The sequence below is a fragment of the Aquarana catesbeiana genome, linkage group LG06 (genome assembly GCF_042186555.1).
Source record: "Aquarana catesbeiana isolate 2022-GZ linkage group LG06, ASM4218655v1, whole genome shotgun sequence".
In the NCBI taxonomy this organism is placed as follows: domain Eukaryota; kingdom Metazoa; phylum Chordata; class Amphibia; order Anura; family Ranidae; genus Aquarana; species Aquarana catesbeiana.
This window is the reverse complement of record NC_133329.1, coordinates 175,019,456-175,044,408: the sequence shown is the minus strand read 5'-3', so window position 1 is coordinate 175,044,408 and position 24,953 is coordinate 175,019,456. Positions and strand designations below refer to the sequence as shown.

The following is a 24,953-nucleotide window of genomic DNA, read 5'->3' as shown; positions in this document are numbered from 1 at the left end:
AGGAGGGAGGGCAGGGGGGAGAGAAGGAAGGGAGGGGGGGGTTGTGGGAAAGAAAATGGGGGGAGGGGGGGGTTGAATGGGAGGGGGGGGGGGGAGAAAAAGAAATCCCAATAGACCACCATCCATGCAGATACTAGGGTTATGAGGATTATAGGAAAAAACTGCACACTGACAGTGGCAGGGCTGGCACTCACCGAATAAAAATTAGAGTAATGTAGGACGCATGAGCTGAAATTGGATGTAGGGGGTTCACCTTATAGAGACCGTGGGTCAACGGGATCAAGAGACACCATAAGGAACATACTAACTTCAAACACCCCTATAGCTAGAGCTGTGGGTGCGTCCCAAAAGGTCACTATAGCCAAAGGGAAAGATTATAGTTAAGGATTACTCAGCACAATATAGCAGAGAGGATTGTTCTACAGATGTCGGTAGTGACACAGACACTTACTGCAGAAATCAGTCTCATATTAAGCCAAGATACTGACATAAGAAGTAAAAGGTCAAGGGGAGAAAGTAGTGAGGTCAAATCAGATAAGGATAATGGTTTCCTCTCAAAATTGGAAGGGCACATCTATAGAATATTGGGAATTACATAACCAGAAATGTAGAAGTAAATTAAATAACAGGTACTAAGATCATACAGGGGTAGTAGATGTGGGCATCGAGCGTCAGTCATGCAAAGCCACAAGGCAAAATAACAGGCAACCAAATAGTATACAGTTGGAGAGCGAACACTGACCTTGTGAAGAGTAATCCAGCGCTTGCTCATGCGTCGGGAAGCTGTCCGGCTCGCATAGCAGCCATCACTGGCTGCTATAAGAGCTCCCCAACCCGGAAGTCGGGGCACGCTGACGTCACCGGGTCTATTCGCCCGCACTGCGCAGGTGCACGAGTGTGCTACTGTGCAAGCTCCTATCGAAGGAAACAGGTTCCCAGATACGGAGACACAAGCAGCAAACCGCTGCCAGGGCAAACATGCGTCCGCCGCGAGGAGGAGAGCCAGGCTCCGACAATTACCAACAAGTCCTGAAAAAAGGCGGGGGAGCTTGTCCTTTTACAGCAATTTTGTTTAGAAAGCAATAATAGCACCATGAGGAAGGGGATAAGGGAAGGGAGCAAAAAGGGGGGGGAGGAGGAATGAGGGAAGGGAAGACCAGAGGGAAATTGGATTGGGAAGGAGGGAAAAAGAAGGGGAAGCGGGGGGGGGGGGGGGGGCAGGGAGGGGAGGGGAAAGGTAAGGTATGGGAAAAGAGGGGGGGGAAAAAAAGACACACATGGAAGGAAACCCCAAGGCCTTATAAAAATGCCTTATACGATACTGATTCATTGAGGCCAGGGGGGATGGTGGCGTTGAGTCGCTCAATCCAAAGGGCCTCCTTTTGGAGTATTGAGCGATCCCAATCGCCACCCCTAGGGTTGGTTGAACTACCTCCAATACCAGGAACTTGACAACCGAGTTGTCAAATCTGTGGTACAGGCCAATGTGTCGGCCAATCGTGGTTAATTTCCCATTTTCCGAATCTTACAAATGGTCACCAATTCTTTGTCGAAACTCCCGGATCGTTTTGCCTACAAAAAATGCTTTACATGTGCAATTCATTAAGTAGATCATCACTCCTTTTGTGCCACAGTTGGCAAAAGTACGTGGGACAAGAGTCTCCCCGTTGGGTAGAACAAAATGTCTACCTTCGTGGACCCAAGGGCACCGGGGACAATCCCCACATTTGAAAGTGCCATTGGGTCCAATTCTCGGGGGTCTAATTGGGAGTATAATGACTGGAAGTCAATTGATCCGTAGCGATCGAGCCCTACGGAAAACTTCCGGGGTGGATCGAATATATTTGGCCAGCGTATGATGCTCAGCCAAAAGATGCCAATTTTTGGTTAAGATGTTACGGAGTAAGTTGTGGTGTGCGGAGTAGGTCGTGATAATCTCACGGTATCTCTTAAAGGGAGGGTTCCATACGTTTAAAGAGTAAGGAGGTCCGAGAGCGTGACATGGCCTTGTATGCTTTACGTAAATTTGTGGGGGAGTAACCCCGCAATAGTAGGCGTTCTCGTAATGCCTTGGCCTGACGTTTAGTCATTATCTCGTGTGCAATTTCTACGTAAACGTAGGTACTGAGCATATGGTATGCTCCGCACCAGGGGGGGTCGGATGTGCGCTAGTAGCAAATAGAAGAGTGTTGCCAGCAGTTGGCTTTCTGTAGAGGTCAGTACCCAACGTCCCATCTGGTTGTTCAATAATATTTAAGTCTAAAAAGGAAATCTGCTCTGTGTCGATTTTAAACGTAAATTTTAAAATTTAGATCGTTGGTATCCAGTTCACGGAGAAATTGTAGTAATTTATCTCTGGGACCCGTCCACACCAGTAGTAGGTCATCAATAAAACTGTACCATAGAAGGATATCGTTTAGAAACTCCGAATATTGATCATGAGCATGAATGTGCCTCTCTCAGCCGCCTAGATATAAATTTGCATACGCTGGGGCACCCGACATCCCCATTGCAACTCCCTGAATTTGCAAAAACAACTGGTTATTAAATGTAAAATTTTTAGTTAGTATGAAATGCAGTAATGCAAGTACAAAATGGTTTAAAGACCATGTGGTTGTATCCTATTCAAACAAGAAGGAACCAGCCGTCCGTACGCCCTGCTCGTGGGGGATACCGGAGTACAAGGCCTCAATATCAACAGCCACGAGCAGGGCGTCCGGAGGGATCTGGATTCCATCAAGGCGTTGCAATAGGTCCGTTGTGTCTTTAATATAGGACGGAAGGCTGCGGACATGAGGCATCAGAAATGAGTCAACAAATTTACTGGCATTATCTGTTAGCGAGCCTATCCCCGAGACTATCGGTCTTCCTGGAGGGGTTTTGTACATTCTTGTGGGTCTTGGGTAAGGAATAGAAGGTGGAAATTTGGGGACCAGGAACTCCAAGGTGTCTTTGTCAATGAGGCCTATGATGTAGGCCTCAGTGCAAAGAGCCTGGAGTTCCTGTGCAAAGGACGACACATGGGCTTGAGTGATGGGTTTATACCAATTTCTATTGTTAAGGATGGCAAGGCAAATCAACACAGAGCAGATTTCCTTTTTAGACTTAAATATTATTAAACAACCAGATGGGACGTTGGGTACTGACCTCTACAGAAAGCCAACTGCTGGCAACACTCTTCTATTTGCTACTAGCGCACATCCGACCCCCCCCCCCCCCCCCCCCCCCCCCTGGTGCGGAAGCATACCATATGCTCAGTACCTACGTTTACGTAGAAATTGCACACGAGATAATGACTAAACGTCAGGCCAAGGGCATTACGAGAACGCCTACTATTGCGGGGTTACTCCCCCACAAATTTACGTAAAGCATACAAGGCCATGTCACGCTCCCGGACCTCCTTACTCTTTAAACGTGTGGAACCCTCCCCTTTAAGAGATACCGTGAGATTTATCACGACCTACTCCGCACACCACAACTTACTCCGTAACATCTTAACCAAAAATTGGCATCTTTTGGCTGAGCATCATACGCTGGCCAAATATATTCGATCCACCCCGGAAGTTTTCCGTAGGGCTCGATCGCTACGGGATCAATTGACTTCCAGTCATTATACTCCCATTAGACCCCCGAGGATTGGACCCAATGGCACTTTCAAATGTGGGGATTGTCCCCGGTGCCCTTGGGTCCACGAAGGTAGACATTTTGTTCTACCCAACGGGGAGACTCTTGTCCCACGTACTTTTGCCAACTGTGGCACAAAAGGAGTGATCTACTTAATGAATTGCACATGTAAAGCATTTTTTGTAGGCAAAACGATCCGGGAGTTTCGACAAAGAATTGGTGACCATTTGTAAGATTCGGAAAATGGGAAATTAACCACGATTGGCCGACACATTGGCCTGTACCACAGATTTGACAACTCGGTTGTCAAGTTCCTGGTATTGGAGGTAGTTCAACCCAACCCTAGGGGTGGCGATTGGGATCGCTCGATACTCCAAAAGGAGGCCCTTTGGATTGAGCGACCCAACGCCACCATCCCCCCTGGCCTCAATGAATCAGTATCGTATAAGGCATTTTTATAAGGCCTTGGGGTTTCCTTCCATGTGTGTCTTTTTTTTTTTTTTTTTTTTTTTTCCCCCGACCCCCCCCCCCCCCCCCCCCCCCCCGCTTCCCCTTCTTTTTCCCTCACTTCCCAATCCAATTTCCCTCTGGTCTTCCCTCATTCCTCTCTCCCTCCTTTTTGCTCCCTTCCCTTAGCCCCTTCCTCATGGTGCTAATACTGATTTCATTCTAGGATGCTTCAATATGCAACATGTTCACCTGCCTGTGACTACCCTTGATGTTGTTGGGACAAATCCCTAGTGACAGGGGCAATTACTATACATTGTATTTTTTTGGTTTAATAACTGTTATTATTATTATTATTGCTTTCTAAACAAAATTGCTGTAAAAGGACAAGCTCCCCCGCCTTTTTTCAGGACTTGTTGGTAATTGTCGGAGCCTGGCTCTCCTCCTCGCGGCGGACGCATGTTTGCCCTGGCAGCGGTTTGCTGCTTGTGTCTCCGTATCTGGGAACCTGTTTCCCTTCGATAGGAGCTTGCGCAGTAGCACACTCGTGCACCTGCGCAGTGTGGGCGAACAGACCCGGTGACGTCAGGGACCGCCTACGTTGGCGTGCCCTGACTTCCGGGTTGGGGAGCTCTTATAGCGGCCAGTGATGGCTGCTATGCGAGCCGGACAGCTTCCCGACGCATGAGCAAGCGCTGGATTACTCTCTACAAGGTCAGTGTTCTCTCTCCAACTGTATACTATTTGGTTGCCTTGTGGCTTTGCATGACTGTGACGCTCGATGCCCACTCTACTACCCTGTATGATCTTAGTACCTGTTATTTAATTTACTTCTACATTTCTGGTTATGTAATTCCCAATATTCTATAGATGTGCCCTCCCAATTTTGAGAGGAAACCATTATCCTTATCTGATTTGACCTCACTACTTTCTCCCCTTGACCTTTTACTTCTTATGTCAGTATCTTGGCTTAATATGAGACTGATTTCTGCAGTAAGTGTCTGTGTCACTACCGACATCTGTAGAACAATCCTCTCTGCTATATTGTGCTGAGTAATCCTTATCTATAATCTTTCCCTTTGGCTATAGTGACCTTTTGGGACGCACCCACGGCTCTAGCTATAGGGGTGTTTGAAGTTAGTATGTTCCTTATGGTGTCTCTTGATCCCATTGACCCACGGTCTCTATAAGGTGAACCCCTACATCCAATTTCAGCTCATGCGTCCTACATTACTCTAATTTTTATTCGGTGAGTGCCAGCCCTGCCACTGTCAGTGTGCAGTTTTTTCCTATAATCCTCATAACCCTAGTATCTGCATGGATGGTGGTCTATTGGGATTTCTTTTCCCCCCCCTTCCCCTCTCTTCCCTCCCATTCAACCCCCCCTCCCCTTCATTCTCTCCCCACTCCTTTTCTCCCCCCTGCCCTCCCTCTCCTCCATCCCTCCTCCCCTTTCTCCCCCCCCCCTTCCCTCTATTGCTCCTCCCCCACCTTTCCCATGGCTCCCCTACTACCCCCCCCCCTCCCTTTCACGTTTCCCCCTTCCCACCCTCCCCCCACGAATTTCCATTCTCCTCCACACACCACTGCCTGGGGTTATTTCAATTGCATGGCTTGGGCACACATCTTCTTGATATCACAATATGGTGATATTTATAACCAACTAATCAAACCTTTATCCATTAGAGGCTGTCTGTCATCCCCTGTGTCCGCCGCAGGGGGAATTACATGGGGTCCCGCATGCCCACAGGAATCTCCTGAATGGGTGAGCTTGTCTTTATTGCTATATGCGCTGTATGAAGTGTTTTGATATTTTGCTAATAATTGTGCTGCAATTATCTGATATACACATATATTTATGTTTTTATCTGTTAAAATTACTTTGTCATATTGTAGATATGGTTCTCCTGAAAGAAGAGGTGCTAACCCCGAAACCGGTCGAGAATAAAAGTTGTACACACACTTGTCGTTTACAAACTGTACGGAATCCACTGGCTCAGACTATGTGGTACCTCCCTTTTTATGGTTATATGTAGTGTTGTAATGTATAATCGTAATTTGTATGTGGAATTGTACTTTTATAAATATTTTTCTTATTAAAAGCAAATTTAAAAAAAAAAATTTATAATTTTTCTGTCTTATACCTACTTTTTGTACATTGACATTAAGTACCGTAATAGTCCCCCTTCTTTTTCCTTTAGGGGGGGTGGAGACACTAGCTGACAGTAGCAGCAACTGCGGCTGCTGCTCTGCCCTCTCATCATCTTTGACCTTGATACCTTGGGATGATGGTACTGGTACCCATTCAAATCTTTATAGTAATATAGACCCTTTTCTTTGTAGTCTGTAATGGCTGTAAGACAGAAGCAATAGATAAGTGTGGAATTGTGGATGGAGAACAGTAAGGTACGTGTCTATAGATTTTATGGAAAGGTTTGATAGTTTTGCCAAAAAAAGTACACGTATGCTTTATTGATGCGGTAGCTGGAATTTAGAGAAAAAAATGAACTTGGCCTTTAAAGCTGAATAAATGCCACACTGATACAGGTGTGAATGAACTCTTAAGAGAAGTATAGGATTATTAAAAAAAAAAAAACACTCATACTTGCCTAGATGGCTGCAGCTGTCCCCTACCACCTTTAACACTGAGCACTAAGCGCTCAAACGCCACTGGTCGATGAGCTCCATCAGTTACCAGCTCACTGTAGCACTTGGCTGTGCAGGGGCGGGAGCGACTGGCGCAGGCTCATAATAGCTTGCTGAGAGGCTGAGCCAGCTGCTGGTCCAGACTTTTAGGCAGATCCCGACAATATAGTCAGGAGCGTTAAAGAGCCTGTACTGGGTCTGATTTCAGCTAATGGGTTTTGTGGGGGGTTTTTTGGGTGATCACTCTAGCAATAAAGTCCAAAATGCTGCAACCTGCAGTAATCTTTGTGGAAAAGATCTTTTGAGAGGCCCTCATAGGACATGAAGTAGAGCTATGGTATGCAACTCAAAGTATCTAAGGTGGGGCACAGTACAGCCTACTTACTTTTTTTTTTTTTTTTTTTTAAAAGGTAAACAAAAGCAGCAGGGGAACTCTCATGCCCCAAGTCAAACTTGCTGGTAGGGGCATGATACCACTTGGGGGTCTTTGCACTGGCTGGACCAGACTTCGGCAAACCTCTTCAACCTGGCCCCTACTGGAGGAAGTAGAAGTGGCCTCTTGTAAAAAAAAAAAAAAAAAAAAAAAAAAAAATTTCGTCACCTCCTGGGGGTTGGAGAGACTCCCTATTTTGACAGAACTGAGAGAAGTTCCTATTTCTGGAGGACTGAAATTTAGAATAAACAATTCGAGAACCTCTAATTCTCCTGTCCTGGGGAAGTAATCCTGACTTTCCTCCAGACACTCTAGAGATTGCCTTCTCCAACCTATCCCCAAACAACGCTTTCCCGTCAAAGGGGATTTTGCAATAGTTTGGTTTTTCGATGCTGCATCGGCTGCCCAAGGTTTCAGCCACAGAGCCCGTTTGACCATAATCGTGTGCAACATCGCTGTAGCTGAATAAGTCACTGAATCGATTTGCGGCTTCCTCTACGAAGTCGGCAGATAATTTGAGCTCTTCTAGAGCTTTAATGATATCTTTGGGTACATTTTGACGAATGGCTGTCTCGATATTCTCAGTCCAGATCTAGATAATGTTAGAAACTGAAGCTAATGCCATCGCTGGCCTGCAGGTTCCTCCAGCCAACTGTCTTTCCTTAGATCCGAATCGATGCGCCTATCCAACGGATCCTTAAAGGAGGCTAAGTCCTCCATTGGCAGGGTTATGTTTTTCGCTAGGCATGCCACTGCAGCATCGACCACCGGTGGAGTGTCCAAGAGAACAGTCAGACTCTGCTAAAGGGTATAATTTTTGAAGCTGGTTTAAGGAGAAGCGTTTGTCCGTCTTCCATTCCCCCTCTATAAGCTCCTTTTAATTCTTCCATAAAGGGGGGGGGAAGGGAAGAAAAATTTAGCCTTTCTAGGTGGCTCCTCCGCCCCCTCCCAGCCAATGGCCTGCTTTACCGCAGAGACAAAAGGTTTTACTAAAGAGAAGTTAAAGCCTGAGGGTTCTGATTCATCCGTAGAATCCTCAGATTCACCTTTATCTCCTGTGGTCGGGGGAGGTGGCCCAAATGTGGCTACTGCCGGACCCGCAGTTGATGGGCCTGGATGGGTTGACTCTGACTCAGTCGCAATGATCTGTTGTGAGGGAGATGAGTGCATTATCTCGGCTAAAGAGTCCTTGACCACTTTCTTTATTAAATCTGTCACCTGCTGAACCTCAGCTTTCTCTTGTTCCGTATAACCCCTCAAACAGTCTTTGCAGATCAACTTATCTGCCATAGGGGTTGCCCGGCACTTTTTGGCACTTTCGCGCCTGGGAGGGCTGGATGACCTGTCTTTTAGAGGCTGGCCTTCCATCGGAATGGTGTCGAACTAGTCGATCGACTGTGCTCAGAGCTTGGCCGGGAGTATCCACTGTGATGGCCAGAAGTCTTATTAGACATTCCTTGGTGTATAGGGCTGTAACGAGAGTAACAGCATAAGGGCACTTTTTTTTTTTTTGTTTTTTGTTTTTTTTTTATTTGGAACGTGTTCTTACCTAGGAAAACGAGGGTCTTGGTCTGATGGTGGCTGACTCATAACTGTGGGGACAGGCAAGGGCAAAAAGGCAGCAAAGCAGAATACTGGAGCAGAGAAAGGAAAAGCCAGACAATAAAACGGGGGGGGGGGGGGGATTAGGGCCTTTCTCCTCCAGACCCTATTAAATATTATTTATATTATATTTTTTTTTTCCTTTTTGATAACCTAGCCCTGCTTTAAACTTCAACTTTATACCTGACCTGTCTGGTGTATTCCTTGGCCTTCATGATGCAGTTTGTTCACTAAGGTTCTCTAGCAAACCTGAGGGCTTCACAGAACAGCTATGCATGCTATAATATAATATACTGCACTGTACCCACTTAAGCACCTTCTTCTCCAGAGTGAATAACTGTAATCCTTTATAATTGACTCTCATAGCTGGGATCCTCCAGCCCCATTTATTTTTGTTCCTTGTCACTAAAATTTAATGCGGGAATGGCTTTCCTGAGGCGTGGTGACCAAAATTACTTGAATATGCAAAATTGGGCCAGACCAGAGTGTATGTGGGGTTTTTTTTTTTTTTTTTTTGGAGTGTATGTCCTTAACGCATGAAAAGTATTTTGCTTGCTTTGTTAGCAATAGCATGCAAAATGCAAGTCTCATCTACAAGCACCCCCTGATTCTGATCAAAATCTTTCCTGAGAATTGGTGACCATACTGTATTTAGAGCTAGTGGACTGATATACCTCCCAGGTCCTAAAATCTTCCTGTGTACTTTACATTTCACACTCGTACACCAGCAATAGGCAAACATTTTACATGTTTATCCAATTTTTTTTTTTTTCCCCCCCACGTTTTACAAAAATAACATTGTACAATCTTGACTGGCTTTTCTAAATACAGGAGAAGTATGAAGAGCAACATGCAGAAAGCTACCTGCACATCTCTACACTTGAAAATGAGTTTTCACAAACTAGAGCGATCAAAGACCAACTACAGAAATATATCCGAGAACTGGAACAATCAAATGATGACTTGGAAAGGGCAAAGAGGTGTGTGAGTCCTTCATTCCCCCCCCCTTATTTTCAGTTGCTTTTATTGTTTTCAGACACTGATTTTCACTGTGCATCTGTCAGGTAAAAATCTGCACAAAGCTGTCCCTGCGAAATAATGTAAATGCTATATAAAAAGACACTGCCGCACAATAAATATACGAAAAGATTACCAGTTTCTACTATATCCACTCTGACATGAATAACATCAATAAAAAAAGACCGACTGTTCATATTATCTTGTGTGAAGATATCATGTTATCAAAGTGTAATCTGTGAGAATCAATGAAATACTGTGTCTGTATATATACATGAGTACACCTCACATTTTTGTAAATATTTTATCTTTTCATGTGACAACACTGAAGAAATGACACTTTGATGCAATGTAAAGTAGTGTGTACAGCTTGTATAACGGTGTAACTTTGCTGTTCCCGCAAAATAAGTCAACACACAGCCATTGATGTCTAAATTTCTGGCAACAAAAGTGAGTACACCCCTAAGTGCAAATGTCCGAATTGGGCCCAAAGTGTTAATATTTTGTGTGGCCAGCCTTTTCCAGCACTGCCTTTTAACCCTGGGCATGGAGTTCACCAGAGCTTCACAGGTTGCCACTGGAGTCCTCTTACACACCTCCATGGCGACATCACGGAGCTGGTGGATGTTAGAGACCTTGCGCTCCTCCACCTTCCATTTGAGGATACCCCACAGATGCTCAATAAGGTTTAGGTCTGGAGACATGCTTGGCCAGTCCATCACTTTTACCCTCAGCTTCTTTAGCAAGGCAGTGGTCATCTTGGAGGTGTGTTTGGGGTCATTAACATGTTGGAATACTGCCCTGCGGCCCAGTCTCTGAAGGGAGGGAATCGTGCTTTGCTTCAGTATGTCACAGTACATGTACATTCATGGTTCCCACAATGAACTGTAGCTCCCCAATGCCAGGAGCACTCATGCAGCCCCAGACCATGACACTCCTCAGCACCATGCTTGACTGTAGGCAAGACACTTGTCTTTGTACTCCTCACCTGGTTTCCGCCACAGAGGCTTGACGCCATCTGAGCCAAATAAGTTTATGTTGGTCTCATCAGACCACAGGACATGGTTCCAGTAATCCATGTCCTTAGTCTGCTTGTCTTCAGCAAACTGTTTGCAGGCTTTCTTGTGCATCATCTTTAGCAGAGGCTTCCTTCTGGGATGACATCTATGCAGACCAGTTTTATGCAGTGTGCGGAGTATGGTCTGAGCGCTGACAGGCTGACCCCCCACCCCTTCAACTTCTGCAGCAATGCTGGCAGCACTCATACGTCTATTTCCCAAAGACAACCTCTGGATAAGACGTGGAGCATGTGCACTTTGGTTGACCATGGCGAGGCCTGTTCTGAGTAGAACATGTCCTGTTATAACCAGCTCAGTTTCAGGGTCTTGGCAATCTTCTTATAGCCTAGGCCATCTTCATGTAGAGCAACAATTCTTTTTTTCAGATCCTTAGATTTCTTTGCCATGAGGTGCTATGTTAAACTTCCAGTGACCAGTATGAGAGAGAGCAATAACCCCACATTTAACACACCTGCATTCCATTCACACCTGAGACCTTGTAACCCTAACGAGTCACAGGACACCAGGGAGGGAAAATGGCTAATTGGGCCCAATTTAGACATTTTCACTTAGGGGCGTACTCACTTTTGTTGCCAGCGGTTTAGACATTGACTGTTATTTTGAGGGGACAGCAAATTTACACTGTTATACAAGCTGTATACTCAATACTTTACATTGTAGCAAAGTGTCTTTTTTACTTCAGTGTCACATGAAAAGATATAATAAAATATTTACAAAAAAATGGGAGGGGTGTAATCTTGAGATACAGTGTGTGTGTGTGTGTGTATGTAATGTATGTATATCATTTTATATTTGTATATCTTGTGTGTTTAAACAATCCTAAATATATCCAGTGTCCATTCGATATAGATACCAGTATAGAATCCCCTTCCAGTGCTTTCAGTATATTCCTTGTGTATACACAGCATTTGGGATGAGCCGAACACCCCCTGGTTCAGTTCGCAGCAGAACATGCGAACAGTCAAAAAATTTGTTCGATCACCGTTAAAGTCTATGGGACACGAACAGGAAAAATAAAGTGCTAATTTTAAAGGCTTATATGCATGCTTTATTGTCATAAAGTGTTTGGCGACCTGGTCCCTGCCCCAGGGGACATGCATCAATGCAAAAAAAAGTCTTTAAAAATTGCCGTTTTTTTCGGAAGCTGTGATTTTAATAATGCTTAAAGTGAAACATAAGTGAAATAGTCCTTTAAATTTTGTACCTGGGGGGTGTCTATAGTATGCCTGTAAAGTGGGACATGTTTCCCGTGTTTACAAGAGTCCCTGCACAAAATGACATTTCTAAAGGGAAAAATAATTTAAAGTTATAATGAATTGTCGGTCCTGGCAATAAACATAAGTTATTGAAAAAACGGCATGGGATTCCCCCACAGTCCTTTACCAGGCCCTTTGGGCCTGGTATGAATATTAAGGGGAACCCCACAACAAAATTTAGAGAAAAATGGCGTGGGGGGTCCCCCCCAAAAAACCATACCAGACCCTTATCCGAGCACGCAACCTGGCAGGCCACAAGAAAAAGGGGGGGGGGGAGAGAATGTGAGCGCCCCCCCCTCCTGAACCATACTAGGCCACATGCCCTCAAGATGGGGAGGGTGCTTTGGGGTAGCCCCCCAAAGGACCTTGTCCCCATGTTGATAGGGACAAGGGCCTCATCCACACAACCCTTGCCCGGTGGTTGTGGGGGTCTGCGGGCGGGGAGCTTTTTGGAATCTGAAAGCCCCCTTTTAACAAGGGGATCCCCAGAACCTGGGGAGGCATCTGCTGTAATGATGATCCACTCAGGTGACAGCTCTTTTATAACTGAAGGCGGGGCCACACGGTGACCCTGTGCGTCAGAGGGGGGTGGGGTCACCGTGTGTTATAAAAGAGCTGTCACCTGAGAGGACTGTCATTTCGGCAGGTGCCTCCCATGTAGGCAGGTCGGTCTTCTTCCCTTTTTTTTTTTTTTTTTTTTTTCGGTCCGTCTGTGCAACAAGAGAAGAATAATACGTGGGACAGTTTTATTTTTTTTTTTTAATAAAGGACTTGTCCCCAAGCCATGTCATTTTTAACATTTTTTTCACTTTTTTTGTGGTAGGGGTTTATTTGTACCTGGTTACCTTTTTCACATGGAGGGAGGCCAGGATCTGTGGGTCCCCTTGTTAAAGTGGACTAACCGATTCTGTTAAGCCCCCCCCCCCCACCCGCAGACCCTCACAACCACCGGGCAAGGGTTGTGGGGATGAGGCCATTGTCCCCATTAACATAGGGACAAGGTGCTTTGGAGGCTACCCCAAAGCACCCTCCCCATGTTGAGGGCATGTGGCCTGGTATGGTTCAGGGGGGGGCGCTCTCTTGTCCCCACCCCCCCTCTTTTCCTGAGGCCTGCCGTGTTGCGTGCTCGGATAAGGGTCTGGTATGGATTTTTGGGGGGACCCCCATTCCATTTTTTTTTTTAAATTTTGGTGCGGGGTTCCCCTTAACCACTTGCCAATCAGCCCAAAGCCGATTGACGGCTACAGGGCGGTTGCATATCTCTGGGAGGGCGTACAATGACGTTCTCCCAAAATCCCCCTCTCACGCGCCCCCTGGGGCGTGCAGTTGAGAACATCTGTGACGACCCGGCGTATCACGGTAAATGGCCGCTGATATCGGCCGTTTACCACGCGATCGCTCCGTCAAATGACGGAGCGATCACTTGTAAACAAACCGCCGTCATGGCGGCGGTTCCTCTCTCCCCTCTGTGTACTGATCGGTACAGTGTGAGAGGAAAGGGGGAGAGATCGGCTGGCAGCAGCGCTGTGATCTGGATCTGTAGTGCCCACAGCGCTGCTCTGTGACAATTGCAGTCACATCCAGTCATCCATCCATGCTCTGCCATACCCTGCAATACGCTACAATACCATCCGGCTGTACTCGGCCTCTGTGTATGTGGCCAGGCTGTGGAAGTCTCACACATGAGTAGGAGAATCTATTTTGGGGTGTTTTTGGTATGTACATGCTATGTGTTAGAAATATTGTATAAATGGACAACTTTTTGTTTAAAAGTGTTTTAACCACTTCCTGCCTGCCGTCATATGACGTCCTTGACTTTATGTGGGGATATCTGAATGATGCCTGCAGCTACAGGCAAGCGAGAGAGGACACCCCCCCACCACCCTCCGGTGCTTCTACCGACTCACAGCTACGATCGAAGCCAGGATCGTTGTGTGTTTTTTTTTTTTTTTTATTATTATTTTAGGCTTCCCAGCCTAGAGGTGAGATGTGGGGGTCTTATTGACCCCATATCTCACTGTAAAGAGGACCTGTCTCATTCCTATTACAAGGGATGTTTACATTCCTTGTAAGAAATAAAAATAAGTGATCAAAATATTTATTTTTTGGTATAGTGGCAAACTAAACTAAAAATAAAATAAACAAATAAAAAAAATGTTAAAGTCCCAGTGTGCTCGCATGCAGAAGCGAACGCATACATAAGTCCCACCCACATATGAAAATGGTGTTCAAACCACACATGAGGTATCGCTGCGAACGTTAGCGCGAGAGCAATAATTTTGGGCCAAGACCTCCTGTAACTCAAAACGACACTAGTAAAAAAATTTGTAGCGTCGCCTATGGGGATTTTTAAGTAGCGAAGTTTGGTGCCATTCCATGAGCGTGTGCAATTTTGAAGGGAGACATGTTAGACCACCATTGTATTCTCTAGGGTCTTTGCTAAAAAAAAAAACAATCTTTTGGGGTTCTGTCATTTTCTAGCAAATAAAATTATGATTTTTACATGTAGGAGAGGAATGTCAGAATTGGCCTGGGTGCTCCAGAACGCCTGAAGGTGCTCCCTGCATGTTGGGCCTCTGTATGCGGCCACGCTGTGTAAGTCTCACACATGTGATATTGCCATACTCGGGAGTAATAGCAGAATGTGTTTTGTGGTGTAATTTGGGGTATGCAAATGCTGTGTGTCAGAACCTGCTAATATGACCATTTTGTGAAAAAAGAGAAAAAAAAATCTTTTTTTTTTTTAAGAATTGTGGGAAAAAATGACAACTTCAAAAAACTGCATCTTTCTAAATACTTTGGAATGTCTTTTCTCAAAAAAGGTTGTTTGGGGGGCATTTGTACTTTTCTGGCGTGTTGGGGTCTCAAGAAATTAGATAGGCCGTCAGTACTTCAGGTGTGATCAATTTTCAGATATTGGCACCATAGCTTGTGGACTCTATAACTTTCACAAAGACCAAATAATATACACCAATTTGTACTTATTTTTACCAAAGATATGTAGCAGTATAAATTTTGGACAATTTTATGAAGAAAAATTACTAATTTGTAAATTTTCTAACAAATTTATTTATTTTTTTTTTATAGCGCAAAAAATAAACCCAACAGTGATTAAATGCCACCAAAAGATAGCTCTATATATGTGAAAAAAAGGACAAAATTTCCATATGGGTACAGTGTTGTATGACTGAGTAATTGTCATTCAAAATGTGAGAGCACCGAAAGCTGAAAATTGGTCTGGTTAGGAAGAGGGTTTAAGTGCCCAGTGGTCAAGCGGTTAATATTCATACCAGACACAAAGGGCCTGGTAACGGACTGTGGGGTAATCCCATGCCATTTTTTTTTCAATTCTTTTGCGGGGACTGACAATTCATTATAGCAGCGAGTACTTATTTAAATTACTGTTTTTTCCGTTTAGAAATGTCATTTTGTGCAGGGACTGTTGTAAACACAGGAAACATGCGCCACTTTACAGGCATACTATAGACACCCCTCAGGTACGAAATTTAAAGGATTATTTCACTTTTATTGTTTCACTTTAAGCATTATTAAAATCACTGCTCCCGAAAAAAACGGCCATTTTTGAAAAATATTTTTATTTTGTTTTTGCATTGATGCTGCATTGCATTGATGATTTGTCGCGAACACCCCAAATTGTTCGCTATTCAGCAAACAGGCTAACACCCGATGTTCGAGTCTAACTTACGTTGGACTCGAACATCGGGCTCATCCCTACACAGCATTAGCCCACCACCAGTGTAATAAGGCTCTCACCTATAAAGTGGATGTAAACCTAATGTCATCCTTTCTAAACTACTGCCATAGGGGTTATCTATAAGGATATACATGCCTCCTGCATGTATCTTTACCTGTCAAATGTCTCCCCTCTGTCTGTTATGAGACCCAAAAAACTGCATATTCTGTGGGTGGGTCTGTTGTCTGGAGCTTGGTGGGTGGAGTTGTGATGTCAGTAGACTCCCCGCCCACCTCTACACTCCCCTTGTTAATATGCATTTTCTCCTGTGTATTTCCTTGTCAAAAGAAGTTTCTTGAGTATACAATGTTATAAAGATACATAAAGTAAGTTTACAAGGATCTATAAAGTAAGCTCATTGTTTTACAGTAGGGTTTATATAGGTAAATATCATGAAATTTCAAATATTAAACATTGGGTTCACGTAAACCTAAATTAAAGATATAGAGATATATATATATATATATATATATCTATCATTTCCTTAGTTACTTTTGTAGCTATTTAAATGATTTATAGCTATTATACATATTGTTTAGAAGTAGAGTGTATATAGGTCAAATAAATTCTGATAATGAGCTTTAATCGTAAGGTGGAGAAAAGGAAAGAGAGAGAAGAAAAAGGGTTGAAAAGTAGAGGTATGGTCCACAAGGTTGTCCCGCTCGTCAGTTTATTATTCTTTTTAGTTCTCTTTGAAGCCTTAGAATGGGTGTCTCTGTAAGTCATTTAATCTGTTACCATGGCAACAGGACAGAGTCATTGAAGTTTGACAGGAACTGTTGTTTTATCCAAGGATGCCAAAGTTTTTCAAATTTTGGAATTTGATTTTGATCGATGGCTACCATCTTAGCATGGGACATTGTATTATTCATTCTGTGAATTGTTTCTGCTAGTACCAATGTAGGAGATTTCCATGCCTTGGCCATTGTTTGTTTTGCAGCCGTTATTAGTTGGATCATAAGTTTGAATTGAGAGAGTGTTAACCATTCCGGTTTTAGATTAAGTAAAGTTAAATATGGATCTGGTTGTATTTTTTTAAATATTTTAGATGCAATCACGAAGACTTCTTTCCAGAAGGTTTGGATTACCACCATATGTGTAAATATGTGCCTATTTCTGGGCATCCTCGAAAACAAAGAGCTGAGGTATTAGGTGAATATTTTGCCACTCTAGCGGGTACAAGGTACCAGCGAGTTAGGACTTTATAATTTGTCTCCAGTGCTAAGATGTTGGGTGAAGATGACTTGGATGTGAGCCATATGTTAGACCAGTCTGTGTCTTCTAAAGTTCTCCTGTGTATTTCTAACACTGAATTTCTGCTGAACTTCTGCGATCTCTAACATCCAGTGAAAAGACAGGAAAGTAACCACATGACTTCAGCATGCCAAATCATGCTGAGGTGTGGAACAGCCAATCCTTGCAGAGCTGCTGAAGAAAGGAGTGGGGGAGGGAATTGCAAAATGCCTGTGTCTTAGGCTAGTGCACAAGAGATGTAAATCACCTGTCACTCACAGCAAGGGGGAGTATTTGACAAAGGTTTTAATCAGTTTGTCAAGATTTTTCTCACTGAACAATAAAAGGATTGCTCAGAGATGGATTAACTCTGTGTGGCAAGACTGGGCTCAAATAATAGGAAATCTTATTCTCGTGTGTGTGTGTGTGTGTGTGTGTGTATATATATATATGTAGATAGATAGATAGATATTTTCGGGTTTACGTGGACCCAATATTTATCAGGTTTATTTATTCTACCCCCCCTTTTTTATTTAGTAACTGTTTGCCTGCTGATGGGGGAGGTGTGAAGATATACCTTCTTAGACCATTGTCACAGAAACCAGTGTTCGTATTGGAAAATTTTCCCCTCTATTGCTATTCTGTTGACAGCCCCCCCCCCCCCCCCCTCCCATTAACACTACTGCAGCGCTATTTTGTTCTGGTGGGGGTGGCAACACAGGGAGCCTTCTCTGCCAGAAGAACAGAATGATCCCAACTGATTGCTTTAGCTGCAAGTAGTGATTGCATTCCAAAAATCCCAACAGGCTGTGGTTGTGCTGAAGTCAATCAATCTACTTCAATACAACCAGCCTTCCCAAAGATTAATCAAATCTCAGGCCTGTTCTACTAAACCATCCGAGATTTTATTTAGCTATGGTCGACATGAGAACTGATGGACTGTCATACATTTTATGCTCTCGGATATAGATGCGTTTTTAGTAGTTTTGGATGATTTGTGTACTGACCCAGTGTTTGCTTAAACAGAGCTACTATCATATCCCTGGAGGACTTTGAGCAACGTTTGAATCAAGCAATTGAGAGAAATGCGTTCCTTGAAAGTGAGCTAGATGAGAAGGAAAATAATCTAGAATGCATCCAGAGGTTGAAAGATGAAACCAGAGGTGAGGCAAATGGTGCTTCTTGGCTTGCCACCTAGCATCTGTAATATACCTGGACTCAAAGTGAAGATTTGCTTTTATAGTGATAGCAGCACACTGAAAATGTATTACTTTATTGTCTTGACTTTCCTACTGAAAAGTAGCAGTGCACTTCCTCTGCCCTGAATGTCATAGCTGTAATGGCTTCATTGTGAGATTGTCCAAGGCCCCTCAGCCTCTGCTAGTGTTTCAAGGCTTTGGTAATATTGCTACTGTATGCACTGCATTGTCTTTCTCATTCTGTGGATCTGTACTGTTGATCATTCAGATCCCCAGTTTTGAAAGAGGTTGACATAAGAGCACAAGAGATTTTCCCACCAATGCCCATTTGAGGCTCACCGCAAAACTGAGGGGTTTCAGTGGTCAATCCGGCTATTTCCTGCCTCAGAAAATCCCTGATAGTTCTGATTGAACATGCCCCACTCTTCAAAGACCCAGTGAACAAAGAGGTTGGAGGCCCTCCTAAAAAGCCTCTTGCTCTTTCAAGCTCAGCTTTGCAAGCAGATGTGGATTCTATGGCTGTTTGTCAGATCCAAGTAGGTTGGCTGCAGAACTGGTCTGGAAAAGATTCCAATATTAATACAAAAATATGCAGTACTTTGAATATGCCACCCAGGAAACCATACAGTAATTGCATATCCATTATATACAGCATCACACGCCTACCAGATTTTTTTCATAACTAGAAAAATTAATGAATAAAACACCTCAAACATATGATAAAATGCACAGAAAATTGCAAATGTAGCTCATGAAGCATATATCTAGCAAGCAGACATTTCCATACATGTGGATCACCAATAAGAACAGGTTTGAAAAAAATGCCTCTAAATACCTTCCTAAAGGCCATTCCCCACCCACAGCATCAAAAAAGCCTGCCTAGCTGGAGCCAAGAGCTGTTATGTTGGGAGAAGAGGCTAAGATGCACCAGATTTTTAAGACCGGATGTGGAAATAGGAGGATGGGGGCTCTCTTCTCCATACATAGCAGTTGCTCCAGGTTCTGGGGGGGCTCTTTTGGTTTTTTTTGGGGGGGGTGGGGGTGGGGGCAGCGCTCTTTGGGAGGTATTTATAGAGGAAATATTTGCTAACGTAATTTTGTTAAGTAAGCCATGCTTCACGTGTATGGAGATGTTTGTTGCTGAATATATGTTTCACGAGTTTAGTTTTGCAATTTATCATTTTTTACTATACATCAATTTGGACTCCTTTTTTGATCTTCTGGATTGGTATTTGCGTTTTTAAAATTTTTTCCATTGGGGGGCGTGGCTATCATCGACATAGCTGGGCGTGTCTGAGGAGAGCTCTGCCAGCCGTCCATAGAATCTGCATCAATCTTGCATCTTAACAGCAGCTCTTGCTACCCTAACTGCTCTCCTGAGGTTCCCAGACATCACACTAACACACGCCATAAGCAAGGCTCGCTCGTCTACCCTGGCAGATAGACTTAGACTTTGCCCGCATGGCGAAGCAAGATGGCGACTGCGGCCCTCCTTTCACATGGAGGAGCGGCTGCTGGGAGCACCCTGAAAGTTGGCACATCGGCGGTGGGGAAGCTCGGCAAGCTGACCCTGGAGCAAGTGCATGCCCTGCTACTTGAGGCAATGTCTTCCAGTAACACCTCCCTAACTGGCAAAATGGAGGAGATCCAGGTCGATATAGGCCTCAGGTGGTATGACATGGAGGAGAATCTCCACCATAGAAGATAATTTCTCCCCTTTCTCTGGCTGGGTGGCAGCTGTAAAGAAACAAATCTTTCAGGTTCCAAAAGCGGACATGGAGAACTGCCTCAGACACAATAACCTCAGAATTGTGGGGTTCCCTGAAAAGGCAGAGGGACAAATCCTTGGGGACTTTGGCGGCCTGGCTCAAATCTACCTTTCCTGAAACTCATTTCTATGCTGCTTTTGCTGTTGAGAGGGCTCATAAGCGGTCCCAGCCAAACCCCCTATCCCTGGAGCGGCTCCCAGACCCCTGCTTGCCAGAATGCTCGACTGTAAGGATTGTGATCTTGTCCTCCCAGGGCCTGACTAAGGCAAATTTCACTTTGAGAAATCTGCAGATCTCGATCTTCCCCGATTTTTCTCAGTTAACTTGCAGAAGCAGAGAGCTACATTCACAGCTGTAAAAAGTGGAAGATGCGAGAGAATGGGATAATCTACTCTGTCCTTCCCTGCTCGGTTGAGAGTGACGGGCAGTCGTGTCCTCTTTTTTTTCACTACTCCAGATGAAGCTCAAGAATGGTTAAATGCAAAAAGGCATCCGCCATCATCCTGGGATGGAATTGCTGTTAGAAGGGGTTTTTCTGCCTTGCCTGTTATCTTGCATCATTCCTGTGCCAAGTGCTTGATGAATATCCTATGTCAACCCTTTTATTTATTTTGATTGAAAACCTCTGACATTTGCTGCCAAAGCAGCAAAGGCACTCGCTTGAATTCTCCCATTGTCTGGAGCATCGTTTTGTTGACTAGCATAGACTACCGTCAACATTAACACAGGGTTGTTTGTTGTGTTTTTTTTTTTTTTTTTTTTCTTTCTTCATGGCCTTGTCCTTATATTTTTAAAGACTTTTATTCTTGTCCAACCTTGCATGTTGCTGTCTCTTGATGGAAAATTCCAGAAGGAGAGCAAGTCCTCAGATTTTATACTTCTGTGGGTGCTGACTGGGATTTCTGGTAGTATTCTAAATGTTACATTATTGTACACATCTAACACTGTCTAGTCCGAAACTGTTGATCTTAATGACAGCAATGTAGATTACACCCCCAGGAGGGAGCTTTCGGGGAAGGCTGCAACCACAAATTGCCCTCACATATGCGGTTGAATTGTGCAGGTAATGCTCCTTTGAAACTTTCACTATGTAATCAGTCAAATGTTACTAGTTTAAATCAGTTATATATGGTCTTTTGACCAAGAATGTTCGGTCTTCTGCCAGTCTCTTTAATGGTACATGAGTGGTTTTACTGTTCTGCATTCTACATTAATGTTTTATCTCCTGATATGTTGACATTTTATCGATTTTGTTTGGCTTATCTAACTTTTTGTCATGGAATGTGAGGGGCCTAGGGACCCCACACAAAGGTTCCTAAGTGTTCACCACAATACTTGTATCCATTGCCCACTTGATGTCTTCAAGAAATGCTTTTACTTCCTGAACATATAGAATATCTTTAAACCTTGGATGCAGTGGACGGCCATTCCTATCATTCCTATTATTCTAGAGTTGTTCAGTCATGGTACACCGGTCCCATGGTAGTGTGTAAGGGTACAGGCAGACCCCCATGGGTGGTTTGTCTTTATCCGGGCCCAGTTGCATGCACTCTCATTGGTGTTGGTGGGGATCTGCAACCCCCTCCTGCTAACCTACAAGTGATAAAGGAGACTATGGTCTTTGCAATCTATCTGGAAGCCTATGTCCTGTGTTTAGGAGATTTTAACCTACTCTTGGACCCAGTCATGGATAGACACGGTGACCCTCTGGCTTCACAGCCCCAGACTTTGTCTGCTTTTGGCACCTGGGGCACTGAGTTCAGGTGGAGTGATTTATGGAGGGTTTCTAACCCCCACACGAGGGCATATTCATGGTCCATCCCTAGCAGAGGCTGTCTCTCGAATTGATCTGGCCTTGGGTATTAAATTTCTAAAATTATTCTCATCACTTATTTTCCTGTGGGAGTGTCAGATCACTCGCCATTGTCACTTTCCATAGATACTGGTGCCACTGATATTTGCAGACCTTGATGGGTTCAACCCTTCTGGCTGTCACTGATTGGGTCTAATGACAGGATACATGACCAACTAACGTTTTTCTTGGAGGCTCATGGTACTGGGTGAGGTTTAATATTTTGGGACACCTTGAAAGCTTACTTGAGAAGGGCCCTCAAATCCACCATATTAATTATTAAACGTTCTTCATGACAAGACGAAGATTTTAGCTAAAAAGTATCAGGCAGCTGAAGCGACTTGGAATCCCCTTCTCTAACTGTATACATTGAAATATTTTGAGTGCGGTAATCAATCTAATCAGTTGCTGGCCCATACGACTTGACAAGCGAATAGCTCTGTATTGAAAAAAAATAGTACGTCCAGATGGTACGGAAGCCTGCATAGCTGGAGATAGTTGTGCTCATAAGATTACATATCCTGGCAGAATTTGATTTCTTTGCCATTTTTCAGAGAATATGAATGGCAACACAAGCTCTTCTTTCACTCATGATTAGTGTTTGGCTGAAGCCATTTATTATCATTTTAGCTGTTTAATTTTTTTTTTTTTTCTTTTAATTCTGCCAGGGTTTGTAAACTTATGAGCACAACTGTATACTTGCTTGCGTCCACAAATTCTATACAAGTATGTATGACTCTACTCTCACCTAACCAAACTGCAATATTTATCCTCATTACACATCACAGGAAACAACCCCATGGTTAACTGAGGATAAAATCGGAAACAGACTTGAAAAACTTTAACATTAGTAAGTCACCGGAACGAGATGGCTTTCACTCAAGGGTTCTTAAGTAACTTGGGCAAGTAATTGCCAGACTGTTCATAATTTTTACGAACAGTCTACTAACTGGTATGGTACCAGGTGATTGAAGAAAAGCCAATGTAGCACCAATCTTTTAAAAAGGACCAAGATATATCCCTGGGAACTACAAACCATTTAGCCTAACATAGTATGCAAGCTCTTGGAGGGGGTGATGAGGAACTGTATACAAGATTTTAGTAATGAAAACTGTCATTGGCAGTAATCGGCATGGATTCATTTTAAGAATTGTTCTTGCCAAACAAATCTATTTACCTTCTATGAGGCCATGAGCTACCATCTCAGCAACAGTATGCAATGCCAAGTTGCTGCAAGTAAAGCCAATAGAATATTGGTATGCATTAAAAAGGGGATTAACTTCAGGCTTAAAGCGATAATTCTCCCACTCTACAAGACTCTGGTTCGGCTGCACCTGGAGTATGCCGTCCAGTTCTGGGCTCCAGTCCTCAGGAAGGATGTGCTGGAAATGGAGAGAGTACAGAGAAGGGCAACAAAGCTAATAAATGGACTGGAGTATTTTGATTTTGAGGAAATATTACAAGCACTGAACGTATTCTCTCTGGAGAAGAGACCCTTGAGAGGGGATATGATTTCAATGTACAAATACTGTATTGGTGGCCCCACAATAGGGAAAACAATTTCCACGAAAGGACATTTAAAGACTTGCGGTCATTCACTAAAATTTTATAGGAAAATCGATTTTAACCGGAACTGCGTAGAGGGTTCTTTACTGGTAAGAGTGGTAAGAATGTGGAATTCTCTTCCACAAGCAGTGGTTTCAGCAGGGAGCATAGATATTTCAAAAAACTTTTAGATCGGCACCTAAACGACCACAACTTACAGGGATATACAATGTAAAATTGGCATAAAAGTACACGCAGGTTGGGCTTGATTTGTCTTTTTTCAAGCTTGCAAACTATGTAACCAGTCAAGATATTGAGGTATACCTCTCTGATTTGATATCACCTACATTAACTCAAGAGCAGGGAGAGGAACTAGATGCCGATATCAGAGGATGAGGTCAGGGAGGCGGTGGTGTCTATTGCTAGTGGGGGGGCTTTTGGCCCTGATGGTCTGCCTTTTGGAGATCTACTGTAGATACCTGGACACTCTTGCCCCTGTCCTAATTATTCTACAGCATTTCAGGAGTGCAGACTGCCACCATCCATGTACTCTGCCACGTGGTCCTTATACCTAAACCTGATGAGGACCCAGCTGGTTGTACGTCCCATCGCTCAATTTCTTCTATAAATATAGACTACAAAATATGAGCATAGATCTTGGCCAGGCACCTCAACGCAGTAATTCTTAGCATTATTCATCCAGACCAAACTGTCTTTATGCCAGGGAAGTCCACATCCTTTAATATTCGTAAGACGCAAACGATGGCTCAGCGCAAGAGATTTCTGCCTGAGTCTTGTGCGCTGGCTTCACTGGATACCGCAATTGATTGAATGGCCCTTCTTAATGGCTGCGTTCTGCTCATTTGGCTTTGGCACGAAGTTCCAAACATGGGTGTCTAGTCTCTAGAGACCCCACTTCTAATCTCTTGGTCAATGGTCTTTTATCGCCATCTATATAGCTCCACAGGGGTACAGGGCAGGGGTGCCCTCTGTCTCCTCTGCTTTTTTGCGGTGGCTGTTGAGGCCTTGGCACTGAGATTTCGGCAGTCTCCTCTCGAAGGTTATAACTATGGGCAACAGGTTAGATACTATAGGATTTATATGCAGATTATCTTATATATGCAAGATACCTTTGCCTCACTAGGAACAGCAATGCACATAATTCATAACTTTGGCACTTATTCCGGCCTCAAAATTGGCAGATATCGGGTCCATAAATATTGGGACATCGACACAATTCTAATCTTTTTGGCTCTATATACCACCACAATGGATTTGATTTGTTCTTCAACTGCAGACTTTCAACTTTAATTTGAGGGTATTTACATCTAAATCAGGTGAACGGTGTAGGAATTACAATAGTTTGTATATGTGCCTCCCACTTTTTAAGGGACCAAAAGTAATGGGACAATTGGCTGCTCGGCTGTTCCATGGCCAGGTGTGTGTGTGTGTGTGTGTGTGTGTGTGTGTGTGTGTGTGTGTTCTTCCCTCATTATC

At 43.9% G+C, this 24,953-nt stretch overlaps 1 protein-coding gene across 2 annotated transcripts in view; it reads left to right on the top strand.

Annotated features, from left to right (window-relative positions):
* Window positions 1-9,583: 9,583 nt before the first annotated feature.
* The window catches only part of NDE1 (nudE neurodevelopment protein 1), a gene marked incomplete at its 5' end in the record, with an annotated part of 86,349 nt that continues 70,979 nt past the window's right edge, over window positions 9,584-24,953 (top strand). For both annotated transcript variants that reach the window (XM_073591146.1, XM_073591147.1), the window contains 2 exon segments: window positions 9,584-9,732; window positions 18,118-18,254. In XM_073591146.1, the coding sequence (XP_073447247.1) occupies window positions 9,584-9,732; window positions 18,118-18,254 (286 nt within the window).